A 20,653-nucleotide genomic window follows, 5' to 3' on the forward strand; every position below is an offset into this window, starting at 1 on the left:
CGGCGCTGCCTGCTTCAGGGGCGTGGGCACGCCAGCAAAACAGGGAGAGTGACGCAAAAAGCGAGAGCCTATTATATTTTGCTTCCTGGAAGCAAAAAGGGGGGAAGAGGGGCTAAAATCCTGGCCAGGTTGGAGTTGATGTTAACTGGGGGTGAAAAAATAAAAGATATACAGGTGGAATATTAGGTTACTGAGGATCAAATGGACTTGTATGGGAAGGTAAGGTTGTTAAATGCATGTAACTAGAAACTAAGAATGTGGAAAACTATTAGACGGGGCTTGTTTTTTTTGTTTTTTTTTATACCATAAGAGGGTGTGTCTCAGATAAACTGAAATCTGAAGCAGCGTTTCATCCAGCTGTTCACAGCTTTGAGGCGCTCCACGCAGGGACTGCTGCCTCCATGCGCTTTACAAACTGTGTAAAAAAAAAACTAAAAAAAAACTACAAGACCAGTGTTCTTTGTTCCCGTGACGTAGCCGATACCCATGACACGCGCTTCTTTTCGCTCAGCCAAGCCAGCATCATCATCATCATCACCACCACCATCATCATCATCAGCAGTAGCAGCAGCAGCCTCCAGATCGGAAGCGGAGGGGACAGCTCCCAGGTGCTGAAACTGGTTCGGAGACAGAGAGAGAGGGGGAGAAAAATACCATAAAATCAGCGTCTGCGGTATAGATTCAGAGAAATAAACCTCTATCCTGCTTATCAGGGGCAAATACAGGTCGAAACGAGGCCTTCGAAACAGGTTTGTCCACACAATGTCCTTTTAGTTCCACATATGTGGAAGAATTTTTGTGAAACGGTAGAATGACATCCTCCTGCTCAGAACAGCCAGTCTATGTAGTTATCTGGCATGCGGCTTCTTTGCTCAGCAGCGCTTGATTATTATTATTATTTTTATTTATTTATTTATTTTTTTATTTTTTTGCATAACCGGCTTATTATGGCGTGAAAACGGTGTCCTTGCAAACACAGACACACGCGCACACACGGAGGCGAATAGAAAGCGAGTGCAGGACTGGCATGATGGAGGTCCGGCATCTTTTATTCAGCGCAAAAGCTGCAGGGAGAGATGGTCGCACATGTTTAGGGACGGAAGCTGCCCGGTCCAAACATTCACCTTGGAGGGAGCGATGACCGCTCTCCTGTCATCTCCCCAGTGCAACGTGCATCCTCTGAGGTGGCTGACTGCTGACTTCTGGCATGGAAAAGCTTATGTCAGAGTGTGAGCTTTCAGTACTCTGTGTACAATTGTAAACAAGTAGATTCAAAGCGACATATTCAATTTAAATGGGTTAGATTTTAATCATTTTTCATGAGTTTAAAGGCAAAGTCCAAATTTATTCAGGTGAAGTTATAATCAGAAGTGGTTGTCTTATTCTTGGTTGAGAAAATCTGAGAAATAAAAGTATCAGCGGAATTTTAATTTTAATTTTTTCAGAAGAGACCATTGTTAAGTGTGTTGCTGTTTTCTCTGCTGAACAACTTCTCTGTCATTTCGCTTATGTTGCCACAGATTAGAAATTAATCATATTTAACAGCTAAAATCAATTACTCAGCTGCCTGCTAGCTTCTAAAATCTGCTCCAGGTAAATCCTGCTTCAATTTTTGCTCATCAGGTTTGTCCTCCAGGGTACAAAATAGGATTTAGTTCATCATTGTTTGAAAACCTGAAATGTGTCGTTTATTGGAAGAAGCTTTCTCATGATTAATTTACTCAGCTAGCTAGCAGATTTTAGCATTAGCATTACTGCTAAACTAACTAAAGTTGGATGCAAAAATTTCAAAATCTGTTTTACTGAGGTGGCATTTTTAACCTTCTCCTAGGACATTGTAGCTAAGATTAATTAGCAATGGGTACCTCAGAGTTAAGACTTAGTTTGAATTTGGCCTTTTTTTGTTGCAAAATAGAAATTCAAAGTTACTGAAAAACAAAATCTTTCACAATAAAAAATATTGATATTTGTCCAGATAAAGAATATAATATTTTAATTCACTCCTTTTTGAAGAAGCTTATGTCCTTGAGTAAAATTTACATCATTTTAATATCCAATTTCCAGTACTCTGAAAAATTAATTATATTATGAGCCAAATGTTGCCCTTTTAGTATTAATATAAATAAAGACTACTGGTTTATTTATAGAGATTTTCTGGAACTCAGCTTGTTATCTAATACTCATTAAACCAACAGCTTGCTGTGCTGGTCATGCTGGTTTTCCTGACGCAGCCTTCTGTCATCTCTTATCTGTATCCTGTAAAACAAGCTTACTGTACTCTGCAACCAATATGTAGATTTTACAGTCGCCCCCTCACCTTTCCTGCAAGTGCATACAAACTGGTTATTGTTGCTTTAATGACTTGCCAGCAAATTATAAAAAAAAAAAAATGTGTTCACATGTACAGTGTATGAAGTTTTCATGATTGCTTTTGTTTTGGCAGATGGCTGCCACTCAGGATGTCAAGGGGAAAGGAGAAGGAGGAGACCAAAATTTCGACTACATGTTCAAGCTGCTCATCATCGGCAACAGCAGCGTAGGGAAGACGTCCTTCCTGTTCCGCTATGCTGATGACGCCTTCACGTCGGCCTTCGTCAGCACAGTGGGCATCGACTTCAAAGTTAAGACCGTTTACAAGAATGACAAGAGGATCAAACTGCAGATCTGGGTATGAAATATTCATGAACACTGACATCAAACTTTCAGAAGCCACAAAATGTCTTGTAGCTGATTTCTGCCTGGCCTGCAGTAGCTGACCACAAAGCCAAGTTCTGGATGTGTTCACATCTCTTTTTCAATAGACACAAATTTTATTTTATCCAAGCAAATTCCTGTTTCAATTTTACTATGTAATAATTCCATTTGGGATTGTTTATTAGATGTAATTTTATAAAGATCTGTGATGAAGGTGGCTAAAAAAGGTGTAGACACCTCTTAAACAAGCAAGTTTTTCTTTTGATTTTCAAGACTTTTAATCTCCATATGTTTGCTGTGCAGTTCAACTGATCAAATCAAAGTAAAGCAATCCTTTGTTGAGACACCTTAGATTGTATTTCAGCTTTTAATATTCTGGATTTCCTACTTACATGTCAAAAATGCATCTGACTAAGCATATATTTAAAAATAAATTGCTTATATTAATCTTTTGGGATGGCAGAACTTCCACAGAAGTTGTGGCGGATCAAAACAAGCTCTTGCACAAATATATTACACCAGAGAAGTGCACAGAAACATCAGTAGATTCATACATACATATTATGGCATGGTGAAGATTGTCATCATTAATAGGACAAAATTATGCAACAAGAGAGCCAGTTAGAAAGCTGGATTTTTTTCAAATCTGATGGAAAGAAAATAATAAATTGGTCGTGGAGGCTGAAAGGGGCTACTAGATATGATTTTGGATTTTGTTATAGGGGATGCAGTTATAAACAGTCATTTCCGACCCAAAGCCTTCAGGTGTCAGATAGAGGGCTGAGGATGAAGTGGGATTTAAATTCCAGCATCACAGGGAGCCCTCCTTATATTCAAAAAAACAAAAGCATGGTGTCACTGGAAGGATACCCGAACTGGGTGTTCATCAGAATAAATCTGCAGACAGGAATTATCCTTACAGCTGAATTTATTCAGACTATGTGTGTAAGGTACAGTGAGAACATATTGCCAAGGCAATATACGGGATCCTGACAGGATCCTACTAAAAAAACCTAACAGTAAAAACTATTCTTTGGCAAAGTATCAATTTTAGGTTGTGCACATGATGCAACCAGGCCTTTGCATCTGTTTTGTTTGAGATTTTTTGCTTCAACAGGGTTAATCAGCTGAATCGTAGAGGAGACACACTCCTTCCAAAGCGGAAACATTTTTTCAATAATTTATCTCAGTCTCATTTTTAATCTGGTATTTTTAGATTCAGTGTAATTTGTATCCCGGTGGCCTCCAAGGTCTCTTGGAGAGCTTAGATTTTGTTTGGTTGTTCTTGCAATGTGATTCCTGTCACAGAAAGGTTGTTGTTCTATATCAAGAGTCCATTTGATCCATGTTTGCCCCATTCTCTGTCCGCATATTTCATAGATGCCTGATACATCAATGAGAAATAAGAAAAGTACATCTGGACAGTGCGAGTCAGCGTTTTGGTTTGTAGGGCAAATAGAGATTACTTACATACAGAGAAAAATCTCAGCCTTGCAGCTTTTGACAACAACAGGATTTGCATTTTGCATGTTTTTTTTTATGAATAATCTACTAATTGATAAACATAGGACTAAGATAAGAAACTATAATGCCCGGATAAAAACGTTGTAGTAAAAGCTCAAATAAGTGTCATGATCCCTGGTGTTCTATAAATTCATGCATACAGCTGACATAGAGCATGATGCATTTCCTTAAAGTGTATTCAACAAACGGCTTTGTTGTGCTTTCTAACACTGATCCAAGTGTGTAGACAGATGGAAATCTCAGCATTACTGACAGCAGACTAGTAAGTGCTAACGTGGCACATTGCAGGGAGGAACGCAGAAGCGACACCTCGCTCGGAACGTGTGGGAAACTGAAGAATTGGAATGTGTTTAATTAGGAGTTTATCTGAGGTGCAAAAGCAGATTTTCTCTTTTTACCTCACAGACTGTAAACGTAAAAAAAAAAAAAAATCCGAAAGATTTCCTGTCTCTCTCTTTTCCTTTTTCCATGTGGAGGCTTTGCCCGTTTTGGGGAGCAGTAGGCACCCTCTGCAGCAATTATCCATCCTCAGAAAGTGAACAATTTTGTTTGAACAGGAAGATGAAAGCTAATCGGGATAATGTGTTTTCATCAGCAGCAAAGACAAGCATATCCTGGGAGAAAAAAGGATTGCCCTTGCATCCAGATAATTGGCCTGTCTCTTTTAATTGGCCTAAAAAGAGCTGAGACATAAAGTATAGGGACCTTTTAAGGTGATGTGTATTGGCTAAAGTCTTTGCACTTGTCACACGTCATAATACATTTGGACTTCTCGCTACAAATGTGTGAGACTGTGCTGAATGAAACCGACTGATGGCACGATTCACAAAAAAATGGTCACATGCAGAACAAGAAGGCTTTTGCACACAGCATGTTTCTGCTTGCTGCCTTGTGGAAGTCAGCCACTTTGATTGATTTCTGCTGAGCACCAGACGACAAGCAAGGCTTTTTAAAGTGCTCAAATTCCACGGACTTAAGCAGATTTTATTTTTTTTCTGTTCCACTCTATTTTTTTAACTACGTCCAGTGAAAGAAAAACACTTAAAGCTATTGGGCCATTTTTAAGTTTCCAACAAAAATCTCAAAGATGCAAATTTCAGACAGGAACACAAACTGGGGTAAAATGTGCAGATGACTAAAGCATGACCTGGTTTATGCGCAATGACCAACTCAAAGTAATTAATAATCGTAAAGTGGAACGAAAAGGTTATATCGTTTTCAACATTTTTTGTGTGACATTCAGTTTTTACTTAGTACTCCTAACTCAATACATTGTTGAAGTTGAATTACATCTACAAGTCATTTAAAATGTGAGTTTTTACTTTTCAATGATTTTCTGATCCCCCTCCCCCGAACTTCTTTTAGAACCAATTCCCCCTCTTAGCAATTATTTTTGTATGTCCAAATAGATTCACGTTTGTGATAATGACTCGACTTAAAGAGAAAAAGTTATCTTTCAAGTCACTGTTTGTTGTACAGAACATTAGTGAACATTACAGGCTGGTGCTGGTTTCGGTCTCTGCATAATCTGACAGAGAGTCCCAGCTGCAGCGAGGGACCTGGAAACAGAGCTGACCGGCTGTGAGCAGCGTCTCTGCAGAGTGAAGGTCAGATGTGTCCTCTGGCTATAACAGGCCCGCTGTTGTGATGGTGTGCAGGCGAACAGAACGCCAGATTACCATGGCAAACACAATCCAGAGCTCCCTGTTTGCCGTCTGTTCGTCAAGAGCCAAGTGGAGCAGCCAGTATTCCTCTGCCATGATTCACAGACAGCATGCAAACACACTTGTTGTGGGTGTAAGAACAAAGCTGTAAACATACAGTATCAGCATGAGGAACAGGAGGGATTTCTCATTATGTAACCCATAAAACAACAAAACTACTGTACAAATTTGGTAATCGGCTCCCAACTGTAAATACACTTTTTGCATTTCCATTTGCCTCCTGAACATCTTTTGACTGTGATACATGGATCACCGTGTGCACACAAACACTCTCTTAAATTGAAATGGTCTTATTTCTATATTTGGAACTTTTTTTGATGACATGCGTGTGATGATCTTTGCCTCACCGAACACCGCTGATTGACTATTGTGGAACAAACTAAATCAATTTCATCAGCTAAAACCGAGGTGTTGCTCCTGGCACCCTGTTGCTGCAAAGCCGGTTCAGCTACTAGTACAATGATTAGTTCCGAATGACGAGCACAAAAGAAGAGGAAACTTTGAAAATTGCAGCCATGACACCAAGCAGATGAGGTTTTTGTGTGTATTAATAGCAGTGCATTAATAATGTAAACGCCGGCTCATGAACACTGCGGTCCGGAGTGTGCAGCTTCAGCTGTGCAGGGTCGGGTCAGTGACACCAAATCATGATGTCTGTGTGCAGGACACTGCAGGCCAGGAGCGCTACAGGACCATCACTACAGCTTACTACCGTGGTGCCATGGGCTTCATCCTCATGTACGACATCACCAACGAAGAGTCCTTTGGCGCTGTGCAGGACTGGTGAGTTTGTCTTGTTTTATTAATTTATACTCACTCTCTAAACACAGTACACTGAATATTGACATTTCGTCAATTTTTTTTAAAGTTATTATCCAATGTGGATCAAGCTATGGCCATTGGTGCAGTGATGTTTGAAAAACGCTCTCCCATTTTATCTGCTTCTGAATACTTTGTGTGAAATCTGACAGGCTTCCTCTGCAGCTTGCGTGTTCACCTTTCATGGAAACCTTTGAAGTTCAAATCTGGGGTCCATTCATGAGTCACATTTGCAGGCTGAACCGTAACTCTGAGCCAAACGTCTGCTCTGTTGACGCATTCGTGTCTAGAACTGGGATAGTAGCATTCAACTAGTCACAGAAATTAGGTTTCTGGGTTAGTGTTGTTACTTTGAAAAAACAACAGGAAGCCAGGATGCCAGGGACAGAATGTGTTTTAATGTTTACTAATCAGATGTCAAATTGTGAGGTGTTTCTGACAAGCCAGAGGCTTTGCCAGCTCCGAATTGGCATTTTGTTAGAGGAAATTATGTAATTCTGTGCATTCTGCATTAAGTAAGATTACACTATATTTTGATGACTTTCATAATGTGCCATAAAATCCTGAGCCACCCCTCATTTGTAAATGTAGCTTTTAAGGACTCAAAAGTCATCCTAACCTCTTAGAGATGTTTGGACTACTATACAAAACTGTTTCAAAGTTTTAACTTGTCCTGGAGTTTTCTATGAAACATTTATCTATGCCTTCAAAATGTAGAACTTTAAACTCTTTATTATTACGCTGTTCCTCACACAAAATCTGTTATTTCTTTAGATAAAGCTGTGAGAAATACAAGTTTGTCAAACACAAAATGGTGTTCTGATATAGATGTGATCTCCAAAGACTGGCTTGAAAATCAGTACAGAGTCAAAGACAAACTCAACAATTATTAATCTCAAATGTCCCGTCAGATACATTGCCTATGAAAACTATGAATAAATTACAAATGTTTTACTTTCAGATATCATGTGATTGACCAACAGAAAGTATTGTTCAGTGGAGGATGAAAGGTCATGTGGTTTTCACATGATAATCTGTAAATTACAGACACTTTTGCCCTTTCTGTATTAAAACATACCTTATGAGTGCATGGGAAATGTCTGTAAGCATTCATTTCCATGTCTTATGCCAGCCTGTCTATTGCTTTATGTATGCAGTCTGATTGAGACAACACTTTGAACTAAACCATTTCATTGTTGCTCCAGTTGTTTGTTTATGGCTGTTATCCTGCTTCTGCCCCAGTCTCATATCTTTTTCAGTTTTTCCCCCCCAAGTATTTCCCTGAAATATTTCAATATTTCTGATTGTTAGAACTGATATTTCAATCAGCTATTTCCTGTCCTACTGAAGAGAAGCATCACCATAGCATGATGCTGCCCACACTATGTGTCTGTCACCACATGGTTGCTGTGATCTGGTCCTCAGTGTTAGTTTTCCTGAAAACATAACTTTTTCATGCAGACCAAAATGGCTGATTTTGGTCTCATTTGACCAGAGCACCTCAGTCCATCCTTATCACTCTTCCACTTGGACTAAATTGGTAATTTGTGGCTTGCATTAATGGTTGCTATGTCAACACATTTTCCACCACACTGTTTTAAATATTAATGCAGTTCCTCCAGAATTACAATGGGTTTCTTGGCTGTTCTCTCTAATTAAAGTTGCTGGAGTCTATTCCCTAATTCAGGACATCATAACATGACAAAATATGATATTTTTTCCTCTACTTCTCAGGTCTACAACATAAAATATACTGTCATGCTTAGCTATAAGGACTAGACGGAGAATTAGAGAAAGAAAAAATAAACAGCCATGAACTATGAAATATCTATCCGAAAGACCATCACACTAGATTCAATGCCTCACCTCACTTTCTCACTTTTAGATTAGTCAATTTTACAGCTACTTAAGAGTACACATGTTCACATGAAAGCTGTGGTATTTTTTCAAAATAAATCAAATCTTGGCAGTCTTATTATCTGTATTTCATGTTTGACCCCAATATAAGCAGCCAGATTTTAATCAAATCCCTGTGAACCAGGCAGGCTTTCTGTTGGTCCACTTGCGATTGCTTCAGGACCCTCTGACTCTTTGAAGGTTTGCTGCAGTCTGAGCGCCGACTGTGATGGCTGTCCGATGAAAGGGAGCCGTGCTTACAACAGGCCTGGGTTACCTGAGAGCTTACTTAGCAGAAAGAGGACAGTGGAGTAAAATACATAAATGGAGCGCTCCTCTTTTGTCTTTGCCGCCAGCTTTAATTCTACTTTCTCTTGTTCCTTGTGACAAGGTTGAAGGGGGGAAAGGAGGTTACCATGGCGATGGCTCCATCCTAAACTGTCTCTCAGTTAGTCTTTTGACAAGCTCATTTCATGCCTGAGTCAGAGACAACCCAGAGAAATACTGTAACACTGAATCTAAATGTTTGATTGAAAAGAAATTAATAAACAGTCATTTCAGATTTTGCTTTCTACTTGTGAACCAGCAGTGAGAGGACAAGCTCTATCATCTTGATGCCATCTCTCTTTGTTACTCTTTCATTTTGTCTCCGGCTTCTCTCACTCCTGTTTTCTGCTCATGGTGTGTTTGCTGCCCTACTTTCAGTAAGAGTGCAAACCCTGCAGCAACATGTTCCTTAAATTCCTGCTTATTTTCCAGAGTTCAGAGAGGTTAGAGTAGAGCAGATCTTTAATAATAACTGTTAACTGAGGCATTTTTTAAATATAAAAACAACTATTAAAACAACAGTAATTAAAATTTTGTTCCACGCAGAAAAATCATTTTAAAATGAATGATGTTAATACTTCAGCATGAGCAAGTTTTGAGTGTTAATATTAAAATCTTCACATTCGATATAAAGTGCTCCTTTTAACAATAATTAGAGTCTAAAATATCTTTTTGACAAACTAATTTTCTTTTTTTTTGATACTAACGTCATTTTACACATTTATAGTTAATCCAATACACATAAGGGAGTATTTTTTCACATAAATTCTGGACATGAATGAGGATGGTTACCATTATTATTAGACTGAGTATGATGATGATGGTGATGATGATGGTGTTGATGATTGGCACCAGGATGGTAAGGAGGATTAAATAATATTATGATGATGCAGAGGGAGCATAATGTAAAATGATGAGAATTATGCCATTTGATAAAAATGAGGATGTTAATTATATGAATGATGATTAGAGTTGGTGATTATGGTGAATTCCATTTGCACATTGTTTGTTAATACCTTATCCTAAAAAGTGTGTAATGCGCACCAAGTAAATAATGACCTATATTTGAACAAGACGTGACAGCATATTTTTCCTTCACATATTTGAAATTGACCCACTTTTCTGATAATGCCGTCAGTGACTCACAAAACGGGATGAGCCAAAGAACATGAACGCAGTCGCTGTTCACGACCGCTCCAAATGGCAGACAAACATTACATCAGATGCCTTCTTCCTCCATCTTTCCATTTTTGAAGGGTCCTGTCAAACAAACATAGGCAAAACAACACAGATCTGTCTGTTGCTCTTGCAGCAGACCCCATGAAGATGATTGGTCTCTCCGTGTGTTTGCTTCTGATTCTGTGCAGGTCGACCCAGATAAAAACCTACTCTTGGGATAATGCTCAGGTAGTGCTGGCTGGAAATAAGTGCGATATGGAGGAAGAGAGAGTGGTCTCGGTGGATAGTGGCCGCCTGCTGGCTGAACAATTGGGTAGGTTGTACAACAACATCCCCAGCAACAGGTATTTTAAATTATTAAGCAATACAATGAAAGAGTTGCATACAAACTGTACGCACCACCCTGCAGAAGTCTACGTCCGTCTTGAACTTTCTCACATTCTGCCGTGTTACAATAACAAACCTTACTGTACATTATTAGATATCCATTGGACAAACCTACATAAATGTACAATTTATACTTTAAGATGCTGAGAGAAAGATGATCAATGGTTTTCAGCTTCCAATAAAAGTCTGTAAAGTGCGGATAACTCTTTGTTTTCTTTCCTGTAGGTTTTGAGTTCTTTGAGACGAGCGCAAAAGACAACATCAACGTCAAGCAGACCTTTGAACGTCTCGTCGACCTAATTTGTGACAAGATGTCTGAGAGCTTGGACACTGATCCGGCTGTCACCACGGGAGCCCCCACCGCCAAACTGACAGACAGCGCTCCGCCCCTCCAGCAGCCTGGATGCAACTGTTAGAGGCCGGCAGTGGAAAGCTGTCAGGGCAGGAGAGTGCAGGAAGTCCTCGCTCTGCCAGAATCGCCCTCACCGGACTGCAGTTCAAAGCCTGTTTAGTAGTAAAAATTGCAAAGGCTGCTGCTTTATCTCCCAAACGTTATCACCTTATATAATAAGCAAGTACAGTCATTACAAATGTAAAAACATATAACACCACAGGTTATCTAGACTATAGGGAATCAGCGTCCTTCAGCTAGTTAGTTTGATAATAAACCAATCCTGTCTGGCAGGACTTGAAATAGTTCAACACTTAAACTTACAGAGGTTGTCCTTCAGACCTTTAATATCTTTATGAATACCTATACAAGAAATAGAATCAGTGAGTGCTTTAATATGTCTATGAAGTTTTCTGTATGGTGTAAGTCGTCCTTTTTTTCTGGGTAATTTTGACTCCTAGAGCGGCCAAATCTAGGATTTAGCGCACTAGGCGATGTAGCGGCTTTCCTTTTGTGTAACGACTGTAATAATAAGCCTCTGGCTGTGACTGTGCAGTAAGTGAGCGTGGATTTGCATGAGTGTGTCATGTCATGTTGCCATCGATTAATCAACTACCTTTTGGGGAAAAAAAGTGGCCTTTCAGTATCTCCAACTCGGCCTCTGTAAGTCCCTCTGTAAGTCCTGCTTCCTGTTGGAATGAATTGAGTCTGTGTAACTGATGGGAGTAACTGATGTACGTAGAGGGTGAAACATCTACATACAGTTTCACCCTGTATGTAGATGTGTGAATTCTTCAATAAGTATCTGAAAAGCAACTCCATCATTATCTTCAGCCTTTAAATGTTTGATGCAAAGAGCATGCTGCCAAAAGGTCAAACATGTGTGCTGTTTTATCTGAAGATAGGCCTTACCCAAAGCTCCTCGCCCTCAACTCCATTACATCGAAGCACAGTAAAGCATTCTGATAAAAAGCAGACGATGCGTCCTGGCATGGAATAAACAGCCATAATTTCTTATTCAGCATGACTTGTGCTGTAAAATTGAACCCCTTCTTTAAAAAGAGGAAAGCAAGATGTATGTTGCTTAAAAAAGAAACTTCGTAAATAAACACCACCTTTGTCTTTAATAAATCTGTGCCGTTTAAAAGTCGTAAGTAGTCCAAAAATTCAAAGTTTCGAGTTCCTCTCATAAATTCATAAAAAAGTGCCAAAAACATCACGGTTCAACCAACCTCTTAACTGTCACGCTCAAAATACTTACATATAAGTCAGTGAGTCTGTGAGGAGGCTGGTGTCCTCATGACAGTTAAGGGGTTTTAACATTGTTGGTTGCTTGTTGCATAGAGAAACAAAACTACAAAAATGTAAAAAAAATAAATAAATAAAAAAAAAATAAAATGCATGAAGTCAGTCCTGACGTATCGGTGTAGAATTATACTCTGAGTCTGAGACACTGTAAATATCACTCTGTCTTACACATTTAGGAGCATTGTCATGGCACTCGCTGTGAAATGCAATGGGCCAACAAGTGCAATATTTTATGGATGAAACCCTGTAAATAGTTTCCTTCTGTCATCTTGTCCAACAGCTCCATCTGCAGTTTTTGCGAGAGAAAATAGGAAGGCGTAGTTTTGAACATGCTGTGCGCTTTCTGAAAGGGGTGGGAGCTTCACTGACAACCTGCAGTCACTGAACGTTTGGTGTAATGTGTATGGTGGACATAAAAGACTGCAGACCCTGTTTAAAACGTCTGATTTTTGATCTGTGAGAAGATGAGATCAAGATAAATCCTTTCAGTGCGTTCCACCAGTTTCAGCTGAAAACAAACACCCCCAAAGCATTGTTCTGCCACCACTATGCCCTACTGTGGGTATCTTACTTTGGTGATGTACATTGATATTTTGTGCCAAACAGAAAGTTCAACCAAAAGATCACAACACATTTTCCAACATATTTTTGGGGACTTTTTTTTTCTTTCTTTTTTTTTTTTTTACTAAATTTATATTGACTGGGATGATTAAAAAAATGCTTTATGTCCTGCCACCCTATCCCATGTCTCTGTATTGCTACATGCAGAGAAGACAGTTCTTTAGCTTTTTCTTTACACTTCATATAGTCCTCTTAATATGGTTTTAAAGGTTAGAGGTCACATTACAGGGGTAAACATTCTGAAATTATCTATCTTGAATTCATTCTTTTACATCACAAAAACCTCCCACTTTAACAGGGGTGTAGACCTTTTATATTTACTTTTAGTGTGTGGATGCGTGCGCGTGCGTGTGTGTATGTATATGTCTGTCTGCCATATTGAAGAGACGAATTAGAGTTCTACAGTGTATTGTTTGTGTATACCTTTTTGTACAATTGTATTTGCGTACTGTATGCTGTTCCTGCTAACTGTTGGGTGTTGACTGAACTCCTGTTACGTTAAAATGCAGTGTTGTTGTGCAAATAGTCAGGGAGATAACCTAGTCCATGCCATATGCTGTACTGTTAACACAAGAAAAAGGGATACACTTAAACTTGCACACAAAGTGTGTTTGTTAACATATGTGTACATGTCTTATAATATAACATGTTGGAATAAATTATAGTAGATCCCTAGAAAGGATTCATTTCATAGAGAAAAACAGCCAATCAGATAAATAAAATCTCATTTTAGAAACCTTTACATATAACTGAATATATTTCTTGGAGTGCAAGCAAAAATGAAATTGTATGTTTTTGAGATTATAGGAAATAAATTCAGATTCTATGACGGGGTCTCTGTTTTATCTGTCTTCACTGATTGTGATGAAGTAGGATAGGGGGCGCTGGAGGCTGGCGAACAGTGTGCAGGCCTCTGTCTCAGCAGCTTTATTCAGTTGATGCAGTGGAAGTGGCCTTTTTGCAAGACAAAGTGCGCCTCCTAGTGTTAAAATGAGATCTCTACAATCTCTTATATTTGCTCTATCTGTCAGACGTTTTCATCAGCCAAAATTATAACACAAGCTCAAATACACGCATACGCATACATTGATATATGAAAAAAAAATCACTTTTTGTAACCTTCAGCTAGCTTCTGGCATCTTCTACTTATAACTGGTTATTCTCTAAGTTGGAAGAGCTCATTAAAATTGGTTGATTTCCTGGTAACCTAATCCTCTGATCTTTAAGGAAAGGGCTGTGGGGAAGTAATTTAGGAAGCTTAATGTATTATCTATTATCCATTCTAAAACATGTTCATGTCTTTATGACAAAACTATTGGAACAGGCCATCTAAAGATTTTCCCACCAGACTCAAAGTGTTTCTCCTCAGGTGACACCAAAGTGGTTAAGGTGCTCAGAAACAACCAGGTTCAATCCAATCAAAAGCAACAAGATACTGATACACTCCTCTCACAGTTCACAATAAAGCATATTTTCTATGCTTTACATCAAAGAAATAGGCCCCTGCTCCAGATACCTACTCTTTCAAGTTGGACTAAAGTATGCAGCTGTCAACACAAACAATCGTTTGAGTTATCAGACTGGGACTCAAACCTGTGACGGCAACGTAGAGGACTATGGCCTTCATACATGAGCGATGCTTCACCGCCGCACCATGGCAGCACCCGCCTTCAAAAGATTTTTCATGTTCACCAGCAACAAAGACTTTGGTCAAAATAATAAAGTCTGGGAAAATTAAGCTTCCAAACCAAAAATAAAAAGTACAGACTATCAAGCCTGATGGGGGTGGCATTGCTCTAACATTTCTGACCAGAGTGATCAAGTATCCAGTCAGAAGCATGGCGGGATCTTGTTGCTGGCTACAATAAAAAGCTCCTAAAAAAAAGTGCATTTTGGCTGGAGCATTTTGGCTTGGCACTTTTTGTCACTGTTGCAAAAGGTTTGCACACCACTGCCCTCTGTTTTTTTTTCTTTATTAATCCACTCTTATCTGCCACTTAAATACTAAAAACTACGATAGGATTTCTTGTTCATGAAATGAATAATAACTAAAAACTCACAGTATGATTTCACTTCATAAAAGCATCAGCAGACACTGTGAGAGTTTAGTTCAACCAGATAAAGGTGAGGGCGCATGCTTTGGTGCATAAATCCAGAAAATGTCCTTCATATACTGTCAGATTTAAGCTCTCCAACTCTATGAAAGAACCTCCAGCACGTCTGTTTTATTAATGCCAATGTTTGTTATGGTCATAAACAGAAAATGAGTCCGCCAAAATGGACAATCAGAACTCAGTGACAATAAAAACTTGGCTGCTGCATCTAGTTCTTAATTTATCAAATGTAATCATAACCTGCAGACCCTTTAGGGTTAAAGGTTTGTTATGCATCTCTTGTATTCATATAATAAATCTAATTCTTATAAAGTGTAAACTTGAAGAAAACATGTTTAAAGTTACAAAAAGAAGTCCAACTAAACTTACATATTTATACATAAGACATCTCTTGAATTGATACAGAAATTTGCTCCTGTGTCTCAGACGGCCTCAAATAAAATAAAAAATATTTGAAACAACAACAAGGAACCAGTGAGTAGGCAGAATCAACCCATGCTTTTATTTATTCCATTGCATATAAAAACTTTTTTCATTCTTTTTTTGTTTGTTTTGTAGATAAAGTCGTATGATCTACAGTGCTATCCAATAGACTGCGATTAACAAGGAATCCATTAAAATAACAATTTAATTGTCCTGTGAAACGTCCAGACAAGTTGGCATTCTAAAGACATAACCCAAAAAAATAATTGTCCTGAAGACCATTTCTTGTTTTCTGAAATTACAGTTTGTGTTTTCCTTGCACACCTTAAAAAAATAGAACACATAATGAGAAAAGAACCCACTATTTCCATTGGTCCAGGGCTGTTTAAAATCTACAGTATGTGTGTCAAAATAAGAGTCCTGCTTTCAGGACAATGATGCAGTCCCCCCCTTCCCCCCACCCATTTTCTCCAGTACAGAAATATAGCAGACCCCTCTTCTGTCCAGGCAGAAACATGTCAGTGGTTCTGGATATTGCAGGTCACGTGAGTGGAAGTGTGAGCCGAGCATGGATGAGCAACACATCGTCAAGTGTTTCAGCCAGAATTAATGCAGCGGTGGCTGAACGTGCAGATGTGTCCCAAAGCCTCTGTGCTTTGGATGGCCGTAGTCGAGCACCAACTACACACTGCTGTAACGCCCCATTCAGTGTTTGGTAAAAATTTAAGCTGTGATTCAATCAGAAATCTGACGGTACGCAGCGTCACTCGACAGCTTGAGTCTCGTCTTTTGAGCGTAGAGGCAGAGCGTAGGTACAGTGTGAGCCGTTCAGACCAGGTCTACAGCAAAATACGAGTCTTTGACATCCAGCTACAGGCCACAATCACTCATGCAGTGAATGTATGGCTTGTGGTTAACCTGAACGCCTCAACAAAACCTCTGCCCCTAATGGTGACTAATGAAAAAAAAAGTCTTCAGGCCAACCAAAGCCAAGCAATTCACCAAATGCAGCAAAGGAGAACCAGAGAATAAAAAAATTTAAAAGGCTAAAAAGTGTATGATGTGTTAAATTTTAAGGCACAGCCCATGGGCCAAGGAACAGCTTCTTTTAAAAAAAAACAATTTGGCTTTCCCCTCTCACTCTTTCTCTCTCTCTCTCTCCTTTCTGAGCTAGTTCTCAAGTGAGCAACAAGTCGATGGAGCTTTTTCTTCTTTTTTTTCTTTTTACACCGAAGCTCGTGTTAATAAACATTCTCTCAACAAGAGGTACATAATACAGCCACGCCATCACCAAAAGGGATGATAAGAATCAACCATTTACAGCAAACTGCATTATGATAGTAATAACATTAATAATTATATATTATATACAGCACAATAAATATATGTTTGTAAACAGCAATAAACCAGAAATTCTTATTACAGGTAAGGACATTGGGTAAGGATGAAAAGAATAAAATAAAATAAAATATTGGCACAAAATAAAAGTTAAATTTTTTTTTTTCTTAAATGGCATATCAGTAAAACAAGACCCTCTTTGAGAAAGCAGTGTGCAGTATTTTATTTTATTTTTTTTACCTTTTATTTTTTCTTATATTAGTTAATATTTTCCAAAATATTTTTTGTACAAGGGGAAACAAAAAAAAAGTGAATTTAGGTGTAATAACTGGCAAGCTTGTGTTATCTATGCTACAGTGAAATATCGACTGCACCTTTATATTTTAAAAAAACAACTGTAACAAATAGAAAAATATATAGCAATAAATAACAGCTTCGAGTTAGAATGACAAAAAAGGAGTTTGAAACGTAAAAGAGGAGACAATGACGTTAAGCCTGCATTCAACAAGGAGTCAGTGTTTGAATGGGTTAAAAATATTTAAAGAGATGGTATGAAAATGTATTAGTGCATTAGAATACAAGGGGATCTCAATAAATTAGAATATCATTAAGAAAATTATTTAAAAATAATAATAAAAAATAATTTAGATGTATTAAACAATAGATGAAATCAAATTTTCAGTTAATTTAGCTGAATATGCTTTACAGTTAATTCAAACCCAAGCTTCTCAAAAATGTATCCGTATGACTTGTGCAGTTTTTCCTTTCACTCAATTTTCTATCAATATTCTCCCTGCCTCTCTGTGGCGAGCCAGCTTGCTTATTTAAAACCGACCATTTGTGGCATAGAGTCCTTGTGGATCTCAGCGGATGTCTGCTTCCCCCCAATAGTGTAAAAAAAATAACATAACATTTCTCTATTAATGCTCCTATTTTTATTTATCTAATTTAATATGCTGATTTTTCAATAGACTAAGTTAGGATTTTCCTAATGTAATCAACGAAAGTAACATAAACACATTAAGCTTGTTACTGTCTCACATTTTGAAGTGAATTGCTGAAATAAATGAACTTTTCAGTGATACACTAATTTACTGAGATGTACCTGTATCAATGTAGAGAATAGTCTTATCTGATATGCTGTGCAGCTGATTGTCTTGTTGAAAGCAAAGACAGTAAACTAGAGTTAATGGCAGGAATCGGATGAGAAATGAATCGTTGAAGGCTAAGCAGCAGGTGCTGATCTATAAACCAAGCCAAACAGCTAAGAAAATAAAACTAATTTCTCTTTACTTTGTTATAAAATCACCCCAGTCATTTTCAACACCATTACTATTTCTAAAGATTTGGAGCACTAGTCAAACCTCTAAAAAAGGTGCTTTTTGTAATAACTACAAAGCATTGCATTGTCTCAGGATGTGTTCAAAAGAACTATAGGCAACAATAAAAACATTTAAGGGCTTACTCCAGGTTATGAACGACTCCCATGAGAAGCAAAGCACAAGACCTCAGGTTTCTGCTTCCTTCCCAGAGGAGATTTTCTCTAAAAATAAGAGTTACTAAAAAGAAAATACATATTTTAAGACAGAACTAATTGAATACAAGTATAGTGGTATAGGAGTATAAATGCTGTTGGAGCTCTTTTGAACAGCCTCCAAACGCATCTGACACATGTCTCCCTCTACGTTTCAACAAGGTTCCTCGACTTCTCTGACAGCAAAATTAAACTCTAGAAATAGAAAATATCTCAATCTTACATACAAAACAAACAAACAAACAAAAAAAAAAAAACTAGAGGTTTAGGACAGCATCATGGTGGTTCAGATTTTAGTTTTTGTTAATCAGGTTATGGAGGAAGACTTCCACATCGCAAATGTGGTTTAACAAGCTCCCAAATGTGCTGCAGCGACCTGTCGGGTTTTGAGCAAAAACATTCTTTCTAATTTATTGTGGGAGGGGGAGAACATGATCAGAGAGATATATAAAAACAAAAGAGAGACTCTCGCCAATAACTGACCCTTATTGGCACTTCATAAAACATAAAGACACAGGTGAACTTTCAGGTGAGGCTGAGATGGAAGCAAGAAAAAAGAAAAGCAAAAAAAAAAAGAAAGAAAGAAAAACAGAAACAGATGTATGAACAGCACTGAGGAGACCGTCCGCATCTACAACTAAAGACTGTAAGGAGGAGATGGAAGTAAAGACACACCACTTCAGTACGAATGGGAATGAAAGGGAGTTCTTCCTGAGTGCAAAAAAACTTGAAGTAGTACCAATGGGCGTGTCTAAATAAAGGAGACGAGAGGAGTAACCCAGGGTGAGGAGCAGCGCACGCTTTGGAAACAGACGTATAAAAAACAGATTTCACAAAACTCAAAAAATATTCTATAAATAATAATCTGTCATTACTAAGAGGAACAGTTAATCAAAGGCTGTCCATAACTGCTATGTGTCGGGGGATTTCCCCTCCTTTTCGTCCTCTGCCACCTCTTCATCTGCAGCACAAGGCTCTGAGCAGGGGGTCTCCCCCTCCTCTTCTGCATTCCCCTCCTCATCGTCATCATCATCGTCCTCCCCCACCTGTTCGTCCAAAGGTATCTCTGTTGATTCGGAGTCCTGCGTACAGAGTGTTTTAGAGTCAGTACAGCTGTTTTCCTCCTCTTCTTCCTCCTCCTCCTCCTCCTCTTCCTCTGGCTGGCTGCCACTGTCCTTTTCAGTGTCGGACTCCCCGTCCTCCTCCAGGGTCAGCTCAAACTGGAACTTGTCTGCTCCTGGGGGTCGAGTGCCGTCCTCTGGCTCGTCTAAAGCTGGAGATGGACTTTGGGGGATAGTGCTTTGGTACCACTCTCTATTGTCCTCCAATGTGTCCAAGATGTCTTGTGCGTCCGGATGGACAAGGTCGGCCCACGTCTCCCACAGGGGGTGGACGATATAGTCTATGAACCCAACCTGCAATAGAAATGAGGCTCAGTCAGTGTTGAAGTGCTATGCGTGTAGGGCACATCTTTTTCTGCCATCCTGGAGTCCTCACCTGGCTCTTTTCTACGGAGGCGTTGTGTTTGTCACACATGGGGCTGATCTCCATTCCCCTCTCCCGTTCTCTGTCCCCTTGGCTGAAGAACTCCTCCATGATGCGGTCCGTCCACTGTCGGTACAGCTGAAGAGGCTTGGTGGGGTTGCTTAGGTCAGCGCAGTGGACCATGTTCTGGAGAACCTGAACTCAGACAAAATCCGTCAGTTTTCCCCTGATAGGCGCTGACTGGTGATCACCAGGTCAAACACATTCATTAAATAGATGAGGACTATTTTTCATAATGCATTGTGTGGATTAAATCTTAATCACAGCCCTGATCCTACATGTGATTCACAAAGTAAGACTGGGGTCCTGGTTAAGGCATTTTGCTAACTGAATGAAGTGGAGTTTTTTCCCCCAAACAATTTAGATGTTTTACAGCCTTCAGAGTGACATTTATAAAGAGGTAGAGGATGTACTGGGTGTTGCAGCCTGTGATCTGCTCTGCATCTAAAAATCAAAAATGCCCACATTTACAGTGCAGGAGAGCTTTTTCTCTAACAGTTTCATATGCAGGCAATTAGCAGAACTGAAATAAAACATGAGCAGAAGCATCAACGAGTCATACCGCAACGAAACAAAGAGTGAACATGCAGGCTTAAATTACAGGATAAGCAAGATGGAAGTTAATTGAAGGCTGTAGCTGTTTGTTTTGAGTTAGGCATTGGTTTAGAAGCAAGGGATGAAGTTGTCAGAGCACCATTTTAACCCACGATGGGTATCGACATTTCAGGGCTGTCATGAAGAAGACCTGATTTTGGATAGGAAATAGAAGTCTGAATATCACTGGTGAGTGAAAAACGGAAGACAAAATCACAACACTAACCTAAAGCAA

General features: G+C 39.0%; 2 protein-coding genes and 1 long non-coding RNA gene across 10 annotated transcripts in view; 1 reads left to right on the top strand and 2 right to left on the bottom strand.

Annotated features, from left to right (window-relative positions):
* Positions 1 to 115: 115 nt before the first annotated feature.
* Positions 116 to 11,531, top strand: rab3c (RAB3C, member RAS oncogene family). 3 transcript variants are annotated; one of them, XM_007548140.2, is made up of 5 exons: positions 116 to 219; positions 2,444 to 2,668; positions 6,607 to 6,725; positions 10,352 to 10,476; positions 10,776 to 11,531. In XM_007548140.2, exons 1-5 carry the CDS (start codon positions 202 to 204, stop codon positions 10,964 to 10,966), a joined length of 678 nt encoding a protein of 225 aa, XP_007548202.1. In that variant the 5' UTR covers positions 116 to 201; the 3' UTR covers positions 10,967 to 11,531. The 3 variants fall into 3 exon arrangements, with proteins under 3 accessions (XP_007548202.1, XP_007548204.2, XP_007548203.1); XM_007548142.2 differs by lacking the exon at positions 116 to 219 and adding an exon at positions 387 to 608; XM_007548141.2 differs by lacking the exon at positions 116 to 219 and adding an exon at positions 527 to 749.
* Positions 11,362 to 13,704, bottom strand: LOC107835815 (uncharacterized). Its single transcript, XR_001661641.1, has 2 exons — positions 11,704 to 13,704; positions 11,362 to 11,670 (listed from the first exon to the last, which is right to left on the bottom strand). It is a non-coding gene; the product is annotated as an uncharacterized LOC107835815 (long non-coding RNA).
* A 2,503-nt stretch (positions 13,705 to 16,207) lies between these two features.
* Positions 16,208 to 20,653, bottom strand: part of pde4d (phosphodiesterase 4D, cAMP-specific) — a 154,754-nt gene continuing 150,308 nt past the window's right edge. For all 6 annotated transcript variants that reach the window (XM_007548146.2, XM_007548143.2, XM_007548145.2 and 3 more), the window contains 2 exons: positions 19,777 to 19,959; positions 16,208 to 19,694 (listed from right to left, as the gene is read on the bottom strand). In XM_007548146.2, coding sequence (XP_007548208.1) covers positions 19,191 to 19,694; positions 19,777 to 19,959 — 687 coding nt within the window. In that variant the 3' untranslated portion in view covers positions 16,208 to 19,190. The remainder of the gene's footprint in view (positions 19,695 to 19,776; positions 19,960 to 20,653) is intronic.

This window comes from Poecilia formosa, unplaced genomic scaffold (genome assembly GCF_000485575.1).
Source record: "Poecilia formosa unplaced genomic scaffold, Poecilia_formosa-5.1.2 Scaffold25, whole genome shotgun sequence".
Lineage (NCBI taxonomy): Eukaryota > Metazoa > Chordata > Actinopteri > Cyprinodontiformes > Poeciliidae > Poecilia > Poecilia formosa.

Coding starts and splice junctions, on each gene's coding strand:
- rab3c (XM_007548142.2), top strand. CDS start 402: ATGCGCTTTACAAACTGTGTAAAAAAAAAACTAAAAAAAAACTACAAG. Junction 6,726..10,351: donor TTTGGCGCTGTGCAGGACTG/GTGAGTTTGTCT, acceptor GATTCTGTGCAG/GTCGACCCAGATAAAAACCT. Junction 10,477..10,775: donor CCTGCTGGCTGAACAATTGG/GTAGGTTGTACA, acceptor TCTTTCCTGTAG/GTTTTGAGTTCTTTGAGACG.